General features: G+C 50.3%; 1 protein-coding gene across 1 annotated transcript; it reads right to left on the reverse strand.

The window, feature by feature from the left end:
* Positions 1 to 3,603: 3,603 nt before the first annotated feature.
* On the reverse strand, positions 3,604 to 17,259 carry LOC148140800 (cytochrome P450 2B19-like). Its single transcript, XM_087979775.1, has 3 exons — positions 16,876 to 17,259; positions 5,971 to 6,133; positions 3,604 to 3,833 (listed from the first exon to the last, which is right to left on the reverse strand). Exons 1-3 carry the CDS (start codon positions 17,065 to 17,067, stop codon positions 3,604 to 3,606), a joined length of 585 nt encoding a protein of 194 aa, XP_087835901.1. The 5' UTR covers positions 17,068 to 17,259.
* Positions 17,260 to 18,081: the final 822 nt, after the last annotated feature.

Raw genomic sequence — 18,081 nt, forward strand, 5'->3', positions numbered from 1 at the left:
GATTACTGCTGGGTTACACAGCTGTACAGGGACACTGCTGTCTCACACAGCTGTACAGTGTCTTTGCTGGGTCAGACAGCTGTACAGGATCACTGCTGGGTCACACAGCTGTGCAGGGTCACTGCTGGGTCACACAGCTGTACAGGGTCACTGCTGGGTCACACAGCTGTACAGGATCATTGCTGTCTCTCACAGCTGTACACGGTCATTGCTGGGTCACACAGCTGTACAGGATCACTGCTGTCTCACACAGCTGTACAGGATCATTGCTGGGTCGCACAGCTGTACAGGATCACTGCTGGGTAACACAGCTGTACAGGGTCACTGCTGGGTCACACAGCTGTACAGGATCATTGCTGGGTCACACAGCTGTACAGGATCACTGCTGTCTCACACAGCTGTACAGGGTCTTTGCTGGGTCAGACAGCTGTCCAGGATCACTGCTGGGTCACACAACTGTACAGGGTCACTGCTGGGTCACACAGCTGTACAGGATCATTGCTGTCTCTCACAGCTGTACCGGGTCATTGCTGGGTCACACAGCTGTACAGGATCACTGCTGGTTAACACAGCTGTACTGGGTCACTGCTGGTTCACACATCTGTACAGGGCCATTGCTGGGTCACACAGCTGTACAGGATTAATGCTGGGTAACACAGCTGTGCAGTGTCACTGCTGGGTCACACAGCTGTGCAGGGTCATTGCTGGGTTACCCAGCTGTGCAGGGTCATTGCTGGGTCACGCAGCTGTACAGGGTCACTGCTGGGTCACGCAGCCGTACAGGGTCACTGCTTGGTCACACAGCTGTGCGGGGGGTTACTGCTGGGTTACACAGCTGTGCAGGATCACTGCTGGGTCACACTGCTGTGCAGGGTCACTACTAGGTTACACAGCTGTACAGGGTTACTTACTGATTGGTCACACAGCTGTGCAGGGTCATTGCTGGGTCACACAGCTGTACAGGATCACTGCTGGGTCACACAGCTGTGCAGGGTAACTGCTGGGTCAAACAGCTGTACTTGGTCATTGATGGGTCACACAGCTGTACAGGCTCACTGCTGGGTCACACAGCTTTACAGGGTCACTGCTGGGTCACAGAGCTGTACAGGGTTACTGCTGGGTCACACAGCTGTGCAGGGTCATTGCTGGGTCACACAGCTGTACAGGTTCATTGCTGGGTCACACAGCTGTACAGGATCATTGCTGGGTCACACAGCTGTACAGGGTCACTGCTGGGCCACACAGCTGTACAGGATCATTGCTGGGTCACACAGCTGTACAGGATCACTGCTGGGTCACACAACTGTACAGGATCACTGCTTGTTCACACAGCTGTACAGGGTCACTACTGGGTCACACAGCTGTACAGGATCACTGCTTGTTCACACAGCTGTACAGGGTCACTGCTGGGTCACACAGCTGTGCAGGGTCACTGCTGGGTCACACAGTTGTACAGGATCACTGCTGGCTAACACAGCTGTACAGGATCACTGCTGTCTCACACAGCTGTACAGGGTCACTGCTGGGTCACACAGCTGTACAGGGTCATTGCTGGGTCACACAGTTGTACAGGATCACTGCTGGGTAACACAGCTGTACAGGATCACTGCTGTCTCACACAGCTGTACAGGGTCACTGCTGTCTCACACAGCTGTACAGGGTCACTGCTGGGTCACACAGCTGTACAGGGTCACTGCTGGGTCACACAGCTGTACAGGGTCACTGCTGTCTCACACAGCTGTACAGGGTCACTGCTGGGTCACACAGCTGTACAGGGTCACTGCTGGGTCACACACCTGTACAGGATCATTGCTGGGTCACACAGCTGTCCAAGATCACTGCTGGGTCACACAGCTGTACAGGGTCACTGCTGGGTCACACAGCTGTACAGGATCACTGCTGGGTTAACACAGCTGTGCAGGGTCACTGCTGGGTCACAGCGATGGGATTCAAACCGACATCTCTGAGGAGACTGGAGTGTGGGAAGAAGAAATGTATCATTGTTTAACATCACTGAATCAAACTCCTGGAATTCCCTCCGTTAGAACAGTTGTACAGGGTCACCGCTGTCTCACACAGCTGTTCGGGGTCATTGCTGGGTCACACAGCTGTTCAGGGTCATTTCTGTGTAACACAGTTGTGCACATTCACTGCCGGGTCATGCAGCTGTACAGTGTCATTGCTGGGTCACACAGCTGTACAGGGTCATTCCTGGGTCACTCAGCTGTTTCGGTTTGATGTCTCCATTTCTAACCTTCCATGTGATATCTGCTTTGTCTTGCTTCATCATTTTTAAAACCATTGTTCTTTTGATTTCTTCCCAAAATAATCAAAGCAACAGCTTATAAAACAGTAATTACTGCTCCAAAGATTCCAGGAAATCATCTCCAACACTGCAATATCTCCAATATGGAGCAGCTGTTACAGCCACAATTTTTTCCCATCCTCCACCTCAGGTTACGCAGAATCCTTCAGCTTAAAATGACTTGGCAGCGATGGGATTCAAAGCTACATCTCCGAAGAGACTGGAGTTGGGAGGAAGAAATGTATCATTGTTTAACATCACTGAATCAAACTCCTGGAATTCCCTCTGTTAGGACATTGTGGGTCAACCTACAGCACGTGAACTGGAATTGTTCAAGTAGACAGCTCACCATCTCCTTCTCAAGAGACAACTAGACACAGGCAAAATGTTGCTGGCAGTCAGCGGTGCCAATGCCATGTGTAAAGGTTTGAACATATAGCATGGTCTCAATTCTCACACTGGCTGTGATTGCTATAAAGGTCCCACCTTTTCAATCTCGTCCCTCACCTGAGGCATGTTTAAGGTTAAACTCAGCACCAGTCATGTCTACTCAGTGAGAGAGAGAGGGACAACGGTGATTTCACCTGTCAATTATGTCAGACCAAGTCGAGGAGGAACAAACAGATTTTAGGGGTGAAATGGACCAATGGCTTGAACAAACAAATGCCTAAATTGACCCGAGAGTTGGGAAGAGCATGAGAAAGGCTGTTAATACACCATCGCACCTAACTTTTAGCAACCACCGTCCACACTGAAGGAATGGAAATAATTCAGTAAGCTTTGTGCAGGAGCGGACAACCAGACACAGACCATGTTGTGTCTGTGCTTACACACCAGAGTCTGGACTCAAATTACCTTCAAACTCCCTTGCCACTGCACCAGTGTCACACCCTGTTGTGTCCTGTGGGAATCGGTGTGCACGGACCAGTCCACATTTTAAAATAAGAAATCCCACAAGGATGCTTTCCACTCATCTCCAAGTTGTATTGGGACCTGGAACCTGAGGGCCCCCAAGGGCCACCCCAACAGTGACTGACCTGGGAGCCTCACCACAGCCATAGCTCAGCAAGTCTAGGTACCTCGCCACCCACATCTCTGCTGTATACGTGAGAGCCTGTCACCAACACGTGGAGGCGATGGTCAAAGAACCAGAGTGGCAGAGTCTCTGCTGATCAGGCAGGACCTAGTTAAATTGAGGGGAATAATAGACCTGAATCTTCACAGCAGCAGCAGCATTGGTATGTGAATGCTGCCCTGGAACATTCTCTTGATCTAAAGTTGGTGTTGGGATCTTTTGTTCAAGTGAAAATCTTTTCTGTAGATGTCAATTTCGAGGGAACCATGAATCCCAGCATGTCATGACCTACCAAGCACTCACCCTTGTGACTCTCAAACACATTGACAAGAAAGCTGGCCTCTTCATTGATCCTGTCTTCAATGGATTTCTTGCCCATGCCAAATCCTCGGAGAGCTGAGATCACAAACTTTCGGTTCTCCCGCCACAACTTCCCGTCACTGAATATCACGCCTGAAAGTGACACACAAAAAGCTGATCAAATATTGTACACGGGTTCTGCTGTGAGTGCTGCCAAACCCCAGGTTTCTAACGCCCTTTCCTTTCCTGAGAATTACACCATTCTACAACCAAGAGGAAGGTCATTGTATCCATGAGTGCTCTTTGGGGGAGTGAGCCATTGGTCTGACTTCACAAAATTCTTCTTGATGTTGTCATTCTCAATTCCCCTTTGGATGTTCCTGTTAACCCTGCTTCCAGAACCATCCCAGGTACTGCATTCCAGATGACAATGACAGCCGTAAAACCAAATCTCATCTTCCCTCTGATTTTTGTAACCAAGTGGCCTCTTTTGATGTAGTCTGCCCAATTCTGGTCTCCCTGTTGCAGGGAGGATATTATTAAGCTGGACGGGGTTAAGAAGAGATTCACCAGGATGTTACCGGGATTAGAGAGTTTGAGGTATGGGGAGAGGCTGCATAGGCTGCAACGTTTTTCACTGGAGTGTGGGAGGTTGAGGGGTGACCTTGCAGAAGTTTATAAAATCATGAGGGACATGGATAAGGTGAATGGCAGGTGTCTTTTCTCCCCGGGATGGAGGATTTCAAGGCAAGGGGCATATTCTTTAGATGTGAGTAGAAAGGTTTTAAAAAAAGACATGGGGGCAGTTGTTTTATACAGAGTGTGGTTTTTGTGTGGAATGAACTTCCAGTGGAAGTGGTAGAAGTGGATATAGTTATAACATTTAAAAGACATTTGGATAAGTACACGAATAAGAAATGTTTGGAGGAATGTGGACCAAGCGCAGCCAAGTGGGATAAGTTTAGTTTGGGATTACGTTCAGCATGGACTGGTTAGGCCGAAGGGTCTGTTTCAGTGTTTTATGACTCTATGATCTATGACTCCCAATTTCTGTATTTGTCAGTTCATATTTAAGGTTGTCCCACAGTAAAATGTGCCCTTTTTATTTGTTGATTTAATATTGAACAACTCGAATATATCATGTGAAGGTTAATGTTCTGTAGCTTGAGCAACATTTATGGAGTTAGACAAATTGTTGATGCAGGGGATTGTCCCAGGTATTCAATGACTCCCATTATATTGAGGGAGGTGAGGGAGAAGTGCAGTACCTTGAGACAGCAAGGTATTGGCAAGTGGCCAATTGGCAGGAAATAAAAAGTAGGAAGGTAACAGGGTCTGACTGCCAACCCAGCAGCTTAACCAAGGGAGGAGTGTGAGGTCTGTTAGCAGCTCGGGATCTGATCCCTGCCATTTACTATGACAGCAGGAAGCTCGAGCGTATTGGGGTTTTGAATGAGATGCCAAAGTTGCACTATGTATTTCTGTGGATGTGAAATGTAATGATTTTAATTGCTAGTAGCCCTCCTCTCACACAGCACAAGTTTTGGTTGGCATTACTTTGGCATTTTCTAGCACATTGCAAGAATTCAGATTGTCAAAATGTGTATTTCTTCAGCAAAACCAAAGGAAATTATGTTGAAATTTAATAAAACATTTGTTTGGCTTCAAGTGGAGCAATGTATTCAATTCTGAGCGCCACATTGTCGGGAAATGGTTGAGCGAGGGTCACCATCAGACGAATGATAGATGATCGCTTGTCAAAGGTGGTGTTGTTCACCTTGGAGAAGAGAAGGTTGTGTGGGCTTTTGGATGGAAATATCCAAGATCATAAGGGATCTCGTCAGAGTCAATGAAAAGACACTGTTTCCCATTGGCTGGAGGACTGAGAATCAGATGGCACAGAGCTCATAGCATTGGCAAAAGAAACAAAGAGGGTTTGTGAAAGACACATTGAATGGTGATGATCAGAAGTGCCTGATCAATGGAAATTCAATGGAAGTTTTCAAAAAAGATTTGAATAAGTGCCTGACGAGGGAAAGGCTTTTCAGGGATGCAGGGAAAGGGCAGGGGAGCAGGACCATTTCAGTTGTAATCACTGATAAACATTGGCCTAACCCAGGATTATTGTGAATGAGAAGCTTGGGTATTTATAAATTGACGGAAATAGTGGCTAAAAGGCTACAGTTCAATTCCAGAACATTTTGTGTCACTTTAACCAGCATGATCGGGTGAGCTGAGTTGAAGACAGAAATGACCAAAGAGTAACACAGAGATGAAAGAGGGAAATTACCACTTTGGAATGAAACTGCGTCATATATCGGTAAGTGTGGCCTCCCACTGAATTGATCAGCGTGATTCACAAGAGCGTCTTTCACTGTGTCGTAACCAGTCAACACCACTGCCTTCAGCGGGCCGAGCTCCACTGAAAATACACTTCCATATTTCTCTGCAAGCTAACAAAGAGAGATTTATTTCATTAAGGTTTCATTTCTAATCAGCTGTAGCACAAGTCAGGGGCGAAAAATGAAGGAAAGAATATTAATCCCCAATTCTGAAGAATTTGATGCCCATCTGTATTTTCCCTCGAGAAGGTGTTGGTGAGCTGCCTTCCTGACCCACTGCAGTGCAGGTGGGTAAACCTTCAATGGTGTTGGGAAAGGAATTCCAGAATGTTGAACATAGAAACAGAAGGAGGCCATTCAGCCCCTCAAGCTCCCTCCACAACTCAATGACATCATGAATGATCTTTGGCCGAACTCCATGTTCCTGCCTTTGGCCCATATCCCCTCATGGTTTTGCTTCATTAAAATGTATCTACCTCAAGTTTAAAACTAATAACTGATCCCACACCCACTGCCATTTGTGGAAGAGTGTTCTACCACCCTTTCTCATATCTCCCTCCCAAATGGTCTGGCCCAGACTGTGTCCTTTCGTTTGAGACTCTCCAAACAGTGGAAATAGTTTATCATTATCCACCCTTTTCATGTTAATAATCTCGAAGATTTTGATCAGATCACCCCTTATCCTTCTAAATTTAAGAGAAAGCAGGCCTTATTTGGATCATCTCTCCTCATAACCTAACCCCTGAAGGACATGCATTATTCCTGTAAACCTTCGCTGTGCTCCCTCCAAGGCCATTCCATCCTCCCTGAGGTGTGTAGCCCAGACCTGCTCACAGTGCTCCACGTGGGCTCTGACCAGGGTCCTGTCTAACTGCAGCTTAATTTATTCATCCTTTTGTATTCCAGGTATGAAGGCCAACATTCAACCAACTTTCTTGATTATATTCTGAACCTACTTACAATATTTCAAAGATCTGTGCACCCAAACTCTCAAGTCTCTTTGCACATCCACTGTTGAGCCAGTGACACTGAAGGAACAGCAATACTTTGTCCTTGTAGATTCAGGTCTAACTTATTTCCATGTTGTCATGTTCCCATGTGGCTGGCTATCTGCATCAGCGACTCACCAATATCATTGACCACACTCCATGAATTCATGGGCAGGCTCAGTGATGGTCATTTTGACCTTACTGCTGTTCCTCTTACTCAGAATGTAAGTAACCTTTTTCACTCTCTTGCTAGCTGTCTCTTCCAATTCCTGGATTTTCCTCTCTAGTGTTATCTTCTCATTCCCATCCCCCCCCTAAAAATTAATCTGAACCCTCCTCAATAACATTAATATACTATCCCATCAGGACGCTGGTCTAGCCTCTATTCAGGTGCAAACCATCCGGCCGGGACAAGTCTCAACGGCTCCAGAATTGTTACTAATCTCTGAGGAGCCTAATTCCCCCAAACTTTCACCCCCCCAAATGCCATATCCCCTGGCACGTATCCATCTGCTTATCTTCCATCTTGTTTCCTGACCCGTGTGTGGCACTATGGGTAATCTGGAGATTGTTTCCTTTGAGGTTCTGCTATGGACAAGCAGGAGGTGGCTGGAAGAACACAGTAAACCAGGCAGTGGAGAGGTCAACATTTCAGGGGCAACACTTCTTCAGGACTGGGGTGGGTGTTGGGAGTGGTGGGCTGCAGATAAAGTGGGAGGTTGGGGCAGGGTGGTGAAGTGGGGATAGATGAAGACAGGTAGAGGGTATGACCTGGTTAGTCAATGGGAGGAATGGATCCAGTTGGTGGGAGGGAGCAGTGCAAGGGATGGGGGAGGGGCTGGGAAGGGATTCGGGGGATGGGGAGGGAGGTTATTTGAAATTGGAGAACTCAATGTTGAGTCCACCAGGCAGGAGGCAGCCCGGGCGGAAGATGAGGTGCTGTTCCTCCAATTTGTTATTGGGGTCGTTGTGGCAATTCAGGAGGTCAAGGATGGTCATGTCAGAAAGGGAGTGGGAAGTGGGATTAAAGCAGCTGCGGGCCCGGCAGAGATCCTCGGTAAACCATTCCCTAAGTTTACATTCAGTTTCCCCGATGTAGAGAAGACCACATCGGGAGCACCTGATGCAGTAAACTAGGTTGGAGGAGAGGCAGGTGAATCTCTGTCTCACCCGGAAGGACTGTTTGGGCCCTGGATGGAGGTGAGGGAGGTGGTGTACTGGCAAGTTTTGAATCATTTCTGGTTGCAGGGGAAGATACCTGGGGGTTCGGAGGTGTTGGTGGGGAGAGTGGTGCAAACAAAGGACTGTCGAAGGGAACTGTCCTTGCAGAAGGCAGAGGGGGGTGGGCAGGGGGAGATATTCTGGGTGGTGAGGTCGAGTTGGAGTTGGCGGAAGTGTTTATGAATGATGCATTGGATACACAGACTGGTGGGATGGTACGTGAGGACAAGGGGGACTCAGACATTATTGCTTTGGTGGGGGTTTAGAGCAGTGGAGTGGGAAATGGAGGTGGTGTAGCAGAGGGCTCTCTGGATGATGGAGGGAGGAATAGCTGGTTATTCAAAATAGCTGGACATCTGGGATGCTTGGGAGAGGAATGTCTCCTCGTCTGAGCAAATGCGGCAGAGGCAGAGGAATTGGGAGAATGGGATGGAATTCTGGCAGGATACTGGGTGGGAAAAGGTGTAGTCCAGGTAGTCACGGGAGTCTGTGGGCTTGTAGTAAACATCCATCTGGAGACTGTCGCTGGAGATGGAAATGGTGAGGTCAAGAAAGGGGAGGGAGGTGTCCGGAATGGACCAAATGAATTTGAGGGAGGGGTGGAAGTTGTGGGTGAAATCGCTGAATAGCTCCAATTCAGTCTGGATTCAGGATGCTGCCCCAATGCAGTCATCGATGTAATGGTGGAAGAGTTATGGCACAGTGCCTGTATAAGTACTGAAGAGGGACTGTTCGATATAGCCAACAAAAAGACAGGTGTAGCTGTGGCCCATCCAGGTGCCCATGGACATCACCTTGATTTGGAGGAAATGGGAGGAGTTAAAGGAAAAGTTATTGAGGGTGAGGACCCTTTCAGCAAGGTGGAGGAGGGTATTGGTGGAGGAGGGGTCTGGATCGGTCTGTTGGACAGGAAGAGGCGGAGGGCCTGGAGACCATCCTTGTGGGGTATGGATGTAAATAAGGACGGCACGTCCAGAGAGTAGATCAAGCGCTGGGGGCCAGAGAACTGGAAGTTGCTGAAGAGATGGAGGGTGTGGTCAGTGTCGTGGGTGTAGGTGGGAAATGCCTGATCCAAGGGGGAGAGGATGGAGTCAAGGTAGGACAGGATGTGTTCAGTGGGACAGGGGCATGCCGAGACGATGGGTCAGCTGGAGTAGTTGAGCTTGTGGATCTTGGGGAGCAGGTAGACCGGGCAGTGTGGGGCATGGGTACTATGGGTTTGGAGGCAGTGGAGGGGAGATCACTGGAGACAATGAGGGCACAGACAGTGTGAGTGAATTTAGCCTGATGGGTCGCGAAGGTTGGTGGGGGGAGGGGGTCGTGGGCAAGGGGGGCGGGTAGGACGTGGTGTTGGAGAGTTGACGTTCAGCCTCTGGAACATTGAGGTCCGTTGTCCAGACAACTATCTTTGTCAGTGTGTTTGGTGAGGAGCGAGTGGTGTGCTGCACGTTTGGAGGGGGTGAGGTTGGAGTGGGTGGGGGAGGGTTGGAGACATTGAAGCGGTGGATGTCACGTCAGAGGACAAGGGCGGGTGGCGACCAAGTGGAGGAGGAACCTTGGAGGTGGAAGAGGGGTTCACCAGAGGGAGGTTGGGAATTTTGGGGTGAAATCCTGAGGTGGCTGATGTGGGGGAGGGGAGAAGGGTGATGGCATGTGGTGGGTGAGTTTTGGATGTGTGGTGTGGTAGAGGGTAGTGAGTGTGGGGGAGAAAGGAGATTGGGAGGGCAGTGGGCTGGGGAGTGTTGTGGGGATGTGGGGGGAAGGGATGCTGGGGTCGGAGGGGTGAGGTTAAGAGGAAGAGGTGGAGGGGTAGGGTGCATTGTGGAGGTGGATGGGTGAGGAGGGAGAGTGGGTGCACTGGCTGACAGGCTGAGGGTTGGCAGTAGGACCCAGGGGTGACCCTGGGAAATGTCGTCCGAGTCTTGCTTGCAGAGAGGGCAGAGCCAGAAGTGGAGGTGGGAGCTGGAGGGAAGACGAAGCTGATCTGAGTGCTGTTGTAGGAGACATCTGGAGCAGAGGAGGAGGTTATGGGTGTGTACATGGGTGGTGGTGGGGGTGCCCGGGAGGGTATCGCGGTGGCACAGTTACCAACCTGGAACACAGCTCCCTCAACTCAAACTGCAGGGCCCCACCCAGCTGGTGCATAGCCACTAGCTGTTCACCTTCTGAATGTTCTTCATTCATTCAGTGACGTTCTTGAACCAGGATTTTTTTTATATTTCAAAAATATACTTTATTCATAAAAATATTTTGAAGATCTGTACAATTGGTCAAGCCATACATACATAAACATTCCATTTCTTTGCATACAGAGATCGAGTAATCATTCATATATACAAGTCTGTACATTGACCCTCCACATATTTAGCTGATGCAGATGTTACATGGTGGTCTTTCCCCACCGCGCCTTGGTGGCAGCTGCCCCAAGCTTCAGCGCGTCCTTCAACACGTAGTCCTGGACCTTGGAATGTGCCAGTCTGCAACACTCAGTCGGGTTCAACTCCTTCAGCTGGAAGATCAGCAGGTTTCGGACCGCCCAGAGAGCGTCCTTCACCGAGTTGATGATCCTCCAGGCACAGTTGATGTTCGTCTCGGTGTGCGTCCCGGGGAACAGACCGTAGAGCACGGAGTCCCGCGTCATGGCGCAGCTCGGGACGAACCTCGACAAACACCACTGCATTCCTCTCCAGACTTCCTCTGCATAGGCACATTCCAGAAGGAGGTGTGTGACAGTCTCGTCCCCTCCGCAGCCGCTTCGAGGGCAGCGTGCGGTGCGGCTGAGAGTCCGGGCGTGCATAAAGGATCTCACAGGCAGAGCCCTTCTCACCACCAGCCAAGCCATGTCTTGGTGCTTGTTGGAAAGTTCTGGCGATGAGGCATTCTGCCAAATGGCTTTGAAAGTCTGCTCAGGGAACTGCTCGATAGGATCCGCCCTCTCCTTTTCCCGAAGGGTCTCAAGGACACTACGTGCTGACCACTTCCTGATGGACTTGTGGTCAAAGGTGTTTTTCTTCATCAACTTCTCCACGAAGGACAGGTGATACGGAACGGTCCAACTACTCGGAGCGTTCCGCGGCAGCGAGGCCAGGCCCATCCTTCACAACACCGGGACAGGTAGAACCTCAGTACGTAGTGACACTTGGTGTTTGCGTACCGGGGATCCACGCACAGCTTGATGCAGCCACACACAAAGGTGGCCATCAGGTGAGGGTGGCATTGGGTGTATTTTTTCCCCCATCGCCCAGATCTTTGTACAGCGAGTCCCTTCGGACCCGGTCCATCTTTGACCTCCATATAAACTGGAAGATGGCCCGGGTGACTGCAGCGGCACAGGTTCTGGGAATAGGCCAGACCTGTGCCACGTATAATAGCAATGACAGTGCCTCACACCTGATGACCAGGTTTTTTCCCGTGATGGAGAGCGACCGTAGCTTCCATCTGCCCAGTTTCTGCCTCACTTTGCTAATACGCTCCTCCCAAGACTTGGCGCACGCCTCAGCCCCCCAAAACCAAATACCCAGCACCTTCAGGTGGTCGGTCCTGACGGTAAAGGGGATCGAGGATTGGTCGGCCCAGTTCCCGAAGAGCATGGCCTCGCTCTTGCCTCTGTTTACCTTGGCCCCCGAGGCCCGTTCGAACTGGTCACATATGCACATGAGTCTGTGCACGGACAGCGGATCCGAGCAGAAAACGGCGATGTCATCCATGTACAGGGAGGCCTTAACCTGCAGGCCCCCGCTGCCAGGAATAGTCACCCCTCTCAGGCTCGCATCCTTCCTGATGGACTCGACAAATGGCTCTATGCAGCACACAAACAAGGCAGGAGAGAGAGGGCAGCCCTGCCTGACTCCAGATCTGACTGGGAAGTCATCTGATTCCCACCCGTTGATTGAGACAGCACTGACAATGTTGGTGTAGAGCAGTCTGATCCAATTGCAGATTCCCTCCCCAAAGCCCATTTTGGAGAGAACATCTTTCATATACGTGTGTGATATCCTGTCAAAGGCTTTCTCCTGGTGAAGGCTGATCAGGCAGGTGTCCAACCCTCTGTTCTGCACATAGGCGATCGTATCCCTGAGGAGTGCGAGACTCTCAGCGATCTTCCTGCCCGGCACAGCACAGGTTTGGTCAGGGTGAATCACCGACCCTAGAGCAGACCTGACCTGGTTGGTGATTACCTTTGACAGAATTTTGTAATCCGCATTCAACAGTGAGATTGGTCTCCAATTTTTGAGTTCCTCCCTCTCCCCCTTCCGCTTGTAAATGAGGGTGATGATGCCTTTCCTCATGGATTCACTCATGGTACCTGCCCGAAGCATACTGACATACACCTCCAGCAGGTCCCGGCCAATCAAGTCCCACAGAGCGGAATAGAGCTCGACCGGTAAGCCGTCGCTTCCGGGAGTTTTATTCTTTTCGAAGGACTCGAGTGCTTTGGTCAGCTCGTCCAGAGATAGCGGCTGGTCCAGCCTCTTGCCTGTTCTGTCGTCTAAGATCTCCGTGATAGAGGACAGGAACGACTGGGAGGCCGCACTGTCGGTCGGCTTCGCGTCATACAGACTGGCGTAGAAGGATTTACTGATCCTCATGACATCAGCCTGAGATGACGTTATCGAGCTGTCTTCTTCCTTCAGGCTGCTGAGCACGGAGCTCTCTTTGTGCACCTTCTGGAAGAAGAAACGTGAGCACGTCTCGTCCTGCTCCACCGAGCGGACTCTGGACCGGAAGATTATCTTGGAGGCCTCCGAGGCAAAGAGCGAGGCTTGCTGGCCCTTCACCTCCTTGAGGTCCTCCGTGACATCCACCCCCATCGTCTGCAGCAGGAGCAGGTTCTGCATACTTTCCTGGAGCTGGGACAGTTTTCCCCGCCTCTCTCTCGCCTCCTGAACACCTTTGAGGATGAAGAACCTCTTGATGTTCCCTTTTACTGTTTCCCACCAGTCCGCTGGGGACTCAAAGAGGGGCTTCACGGTTCTCCATCCTGCGTAGTCCATCTTGAGCTCCTCAATGCTTCCCGGGGTCAACAGCTTAGTGTTCAGCTTCCACGTTCCCATACCAGCCCGCTGCTCGTCCTGTAGGTGACAGTCGGCCAGCAGGAGGCAGTGGTCAGAGAAGAACACCGGCTTGACGTCGGTGGATCTGACCGAGAGCGTTCAGGACACAAACAGGTAATCTATCCTTGAGCGGATAGACCCGTCTGCCCATGACCAGGTGTATCTACGCTGCGCTCCATCTGCAGGGGTGCTGAAGACATTGTGCAGCTTGGCATCTTTTACCGTGTCCATCAGGGCTCTGGACGTGGTGTCCAGTTTACGGTCCCCCCCGCCGGATCGTCCATCTGCATCATTGATACAGTTGAAGTCTCCGGCCAGAATGACCGGCCTGGACGTAGCCAGCAACAGTGGAAGCTGCTGCAGGACGGCCAACCGTTCCCTCTTACCCACTGGGGCTACACATTAATCAGTCTCAGGGGAGCATTCCTGTACATGACGTCGGCGACGAGGAGGCGCCCGCCCACCACCTCCTTAACCTCGGAGATGGTGAAGTTGCCTCCTCTCAACAGGATACCCAGGCCGGAGGCGCGGCTATCGTTGCCCCCCGACCAAACTGACGGCCCATGGGCCCACAAGCTCGACCATCTCCTGTAGCTGCTGAGGTGCAGTATCCCACACTCCTGCAGAAACAGGACGTCGGCTTTAACGTTGGCCAGGAAGGCCAATGTTGGCCAGTATTCGACTGGGACAACACTACTATTATAGGACAAGCCAAACAGAGAACAGCCAGTGAATTCCTCGAGGCATGGCACTCATCCACAGATTCAGTCAATAAGCACATCGACCTGGATCCAATATACCGACCACTGCAACGGACAGCTGGAACTGACAACTGGAAGTGGCAGATTCAAACCACTATAAATGCCGGAGAAAAGATCACAGAAGCACTTCACAGGAGGCTCCCAAGCACTGAAGATGTCACCTAGACAGGGGACGAAATGTCTGCAACACAAATTCCCAGCTCGGTGAACAGAACCACAACAACGAGCACCCGAGCTACAAATCTTCACCCAAACTTTGAATATGTATATATACACACACACACACACTTTCTCATACATACACCCAAACACACACACCACACACACACACAGACCCTCTCTCATACACTCACACATACACCCCCCACCCTCTCACTCTCTCACATACACTCACCCCCACATGCACAGACACACACTCAGTCTCCCCCGCACCCACACACATATAAGTTTGTGGTAAAAACAATGACTGCAGATGCTGGAGACCAGATTCTGGATTAGTGGTGCTGGAAGAGCACAGCAGTTCAGCCAGCATCCGAGGAGCAGCAGTAAAATCAACGTTTCGGGCAAAAGCCCTTCATCAGGAATAAAGGCAGAGAGCCTGAAGCGTGGAGAGATAAGCTAAAGGAGGGTGGGGGTGGGGAGAGAGTAGCATAGAGTACAATAGGTGAGTGGGGGAGGGGGTGAAGGTGATAGGTCAGGGAGGAGAGGGTGGATGGATAGGTGGAAAAGGAGCTGGGCAGGTCAGACAAATCCGAACAAGTAATGGGGACAGTGCTGAGCTGGAAGTTTGAAACTAGGATGAGGTGGGGGAAGGGGAAATGAGGAAGCTGTTGAAGTTGAGTTTGTTTCATGACATGGTTGTGAAACTTCCTCATTTCCCCTTCCCCCACCTCATCCTAGTTTCAATCTTCCAGCTCAGCACTGTCCCCATTACTTGTCCAGACTTGTCCTACCTGCCTAACTCCTTTTCTGTGGGGCGGCACGGTGGCACAGTGGTTAGCACTGCTGCATCACAGCGCCAGAGACTCGGGTTCAATTCCCGAGTCAGACGACTGGCTGTGTGGAGTTTGCACATTCTCCCCGTGTCTGCGTGGGTTTCCTCCGGGTGCTCCGGTTTCCTCTCACACTCCAAAGATGTGCAGGTCAGGTGAATTGGCCATGCTAAATTGCCCGTAGTGTTAGGTAAAGGGGTAAATGTAGGGTAATTGGTGGGTTGCGCTTCGGCGGGTCGGTGTGGACTTGTTGGGCCAAAGGGCCTGTTTCCACACTGTAAGTAATCTAATCTAATCTTTTCCACCTATCCACTCCACCCTCCTCCCTGACCTATCACCTTCATCCCCTCCCCCATTCACCCATTGTACTCTATGCTACTTTCTCCCCACCCCCACCCTCCTCTAGCTTATCTCTCCACGCTTCAGACTCACTGCCCTTATTCCTGATGAAGGGCTGTTGTCTGAAACATTGATTTTCCTGCTCCTCAGATGCTGCCTGAACTGCTGTGCTCTTCCAGCACCACTAATCCAGAGTATATGTTTGTGGGGTGAGTTTGTACTTGAAGTGTTACATTTTATTTTGTTCAAAAACTGCATAAATACATGTCAGATTCTGTAAACTGGGACACCGACAGATTTTAACCTCACACCTTCAATGCATTATCTGAGTTGAGGTGGTACCTATTGTTCAAGATCCCTCGAGAATGTAACTTTAAAAGGAGTTCTGGGATTTACATATGAAAGAACTGAAACGAACATGATCATTCTAAAAGATGAAAGACTGGATCTTTATTTGTTTACTATGACACTCCATGACACTGCAATCCTGTTGCTATAAATCCTGTGTTTGTTCCACAACCACCTGATGCAGAAGCAGTGCTATTGGCTGGTGTTGTGTGAGCTTTAACTTTGTCCACCCCAATCCAACACCGGCTCCTCCAAATCATGCCATATCTCCCAAGTCCCAAATTCCTTAGAGCTGTTGCTTTCCCAATCCTCCCCCTGCAACCCTGCTCCACCCCATTCCCAACCTTGGGCCCCCCCTCTGGTGGTATGGACCCTTGCACTTTAAATTGCGTTGGGAAGCGGTGATTGTATTTGCAAAACAGAAAGACAACTCAGTCCGCATTTTGTTCATGATTATTGGACTGAATTTTAAGACTTTTTTTTCTTTCCCTTGTGACACGTATTTGATGGGCACTTGGCTCTGGGATATTCCTCAAAGGAACACTCACTCTCACAAACCAGTCCCTTCCCTTTGCACTGACCTCACTTCGGTTTTTGATCAGGTTTTTGATCAGGATGTGAATTCAGGTGTTTTCCTGAACTTTCACAATGTCATTATCTGGTTATAATGGCCTGAAATAAAAAATCCAGAGATTTTTGATTCTCCCAAATCTTCTTCCATCATTTTATATCGATCCCCTCTCTGCTTTAAATATCTGGTTGTAAGGATCTGATAAGCTCTCAAATAGGCTTCAGGATTCAGACCAAATCCAGCATGGTCAGAGGCCATTCGGTCCATCGTCCAGCGTCGCTCTCGCTTTACTGTCACGTTAATTAAATTGAACATTTCCCAGATTGGTCACTCTCTGAGGTGCCATAACTTTGCAATTGCTTTTTTTTTCTGCCTCCCGTTCTGTTTAGAATTAAAGTCCGACCAGAGATCAGAGACTCTCAGAACACAGCCCCCAGGACTAACAGATTCCTCAGTCAGGGATTAGGGATCTGCTTCGGTTTGTGTCTCTCTCGGTCTCTGTGAGCTTCTCCTTGGGAGCTGTTCCCTCACACCGCCCCATCCCTCAGACAGTCCCCCAGTGAAGGATTCTCACTTACCCCAATGAGAGACCAGTCCAGCCTTTTGAGGTCCAGTTGGTGCAGGTTTCCGATCAGAGGAAGCGGGTTTGGTCCGGGAGGGAAATTCATGGGAACTCTCCGCCGAATTACGGACACGACCAGGAAGAGAAAGAGGGCCAGCAGCAATAGGGCCAAGGTGTAGTCCGTGGGGAAGAGCTTGAGGAAAGCCATCGTGTCAGAGTGCTCAGGCACCAGTGACGTTAGAGTGTGTTATGTCCTTCAGTCCAGTCCCCGACTGGCAAACAACAAGCTGTTTTTCCTGATTTGTCTCACCAAGTGTTTTTAAGCCACACCTTCCCTGTGAAATTCCATTAAACATTTGGGTACACAGTAACCTGAGCTTCTTGGCACAGAAACGGTGCTGCCCTCTCTTGTAATCCCACAGCAGGCCAGGCAACACCAGGAGGTGGAGAGGTGAACGTTTCGGGTGTAACCCTTTTTCAGGACTAGGGCTGGGTGTTCGGGGTGGGGTGCAGATAAAGGGGGTGGTGAGGGCAGGGTGGTTAAATGGGGATAGGTGAAGACAGGTAGAGAGTACAACCCATTTGGTCAATGGGTGGAATGAATCCAGTTGGTGGGAGGGAGCAGTGGAAGGGATGGGGGAGGGGTTGGGAAGGGAGACGGGGGGTTGGGGAGGGAGGTTATTTAAAACTGGAGAACCCAATGTTGAGTCCTCCAGGCTGGAGGCTGTCCAGACGAAGATGAGGTGTTGTTCCTCCAATTTGCAGTTGGGTTCATTGTGGCAGTGGAGGAGACCAAGGCTGGTCGTGTTGGAAAGGGAGTGGGAAGGGGAATTAAAATGGGAGGTCCGGTCAGTCCCTGCGGTCCCGCCTGAGATGCTCGGTGAACCGTTCCCTAAGTTTAGGTTTGGTCTCCCCGATGCAGAGTGGTGCAAACCAAGGGCTGCTGAAAGGAATGGTCCTTGCGAAAGGCAGAGGGCGGTGTGGAGGGGGTGGGGTCTAGTTGGAGTTGGTGGAAGTGTTTAAGGAGGATGCGTTGGATGTGGAGACTGGTGGAGTGATAGGTGAGGACAAGGGTGACTCTGTCTTTATTGCATTGGGGTGTGGGGTGTTTAGAGCCGTGGAACCTGGAATGGAGATGGTGCAGCAAAGGGCTTCTGGATGACAAGAGGGAGGAAAAACTCGTTGCTCAAAATAACCTCCTGTACCATTCCCTGACTCCCTT

This window comes from Chiloscyllium plagiosum, unplaced genomic scaffold (genome assembly GCF_037043375.1).
Source record: "Chiloscyllium plagiosum isolate Xiang-an unplaced genomic scaffold, Cpla_swu_hap1 HiC_scaffold_35, whole genome shotgun sequence".
NCBI lineage: Eukaryota > Metazoa > Chordata > Chondrichthyes > Orectolobiformes > Hemiscylliidae > Chiloscyllium > Chiloscyllium plagiosum.

Excerpts from the sequence above, each read along its gene's own strand:
- LOC148140800 (XM_087979775.1), bottom strand. The coding sequence starts at position 17,067 with ATGGCTTTCCTCAAGCTCTTCCCCACGGACTACACCTTGGCCCTATTG. Across the intron at positions 6,134-16,875 it reads TGGACTGGTCTCTCATTGGG|CTTGCAGAGAAATATGGAAG; the intron begins GTAAGTGAGAAT and ends TCTCTTTGTTAG. Across the intron at positions 3,834-5,970 it reads CGCAGTTTCATTCCAAAGTG|GCGTGATATTCAGTGACGGG; the intron begins GTAATTTCCCTC and ends TGTCACTTTCAG.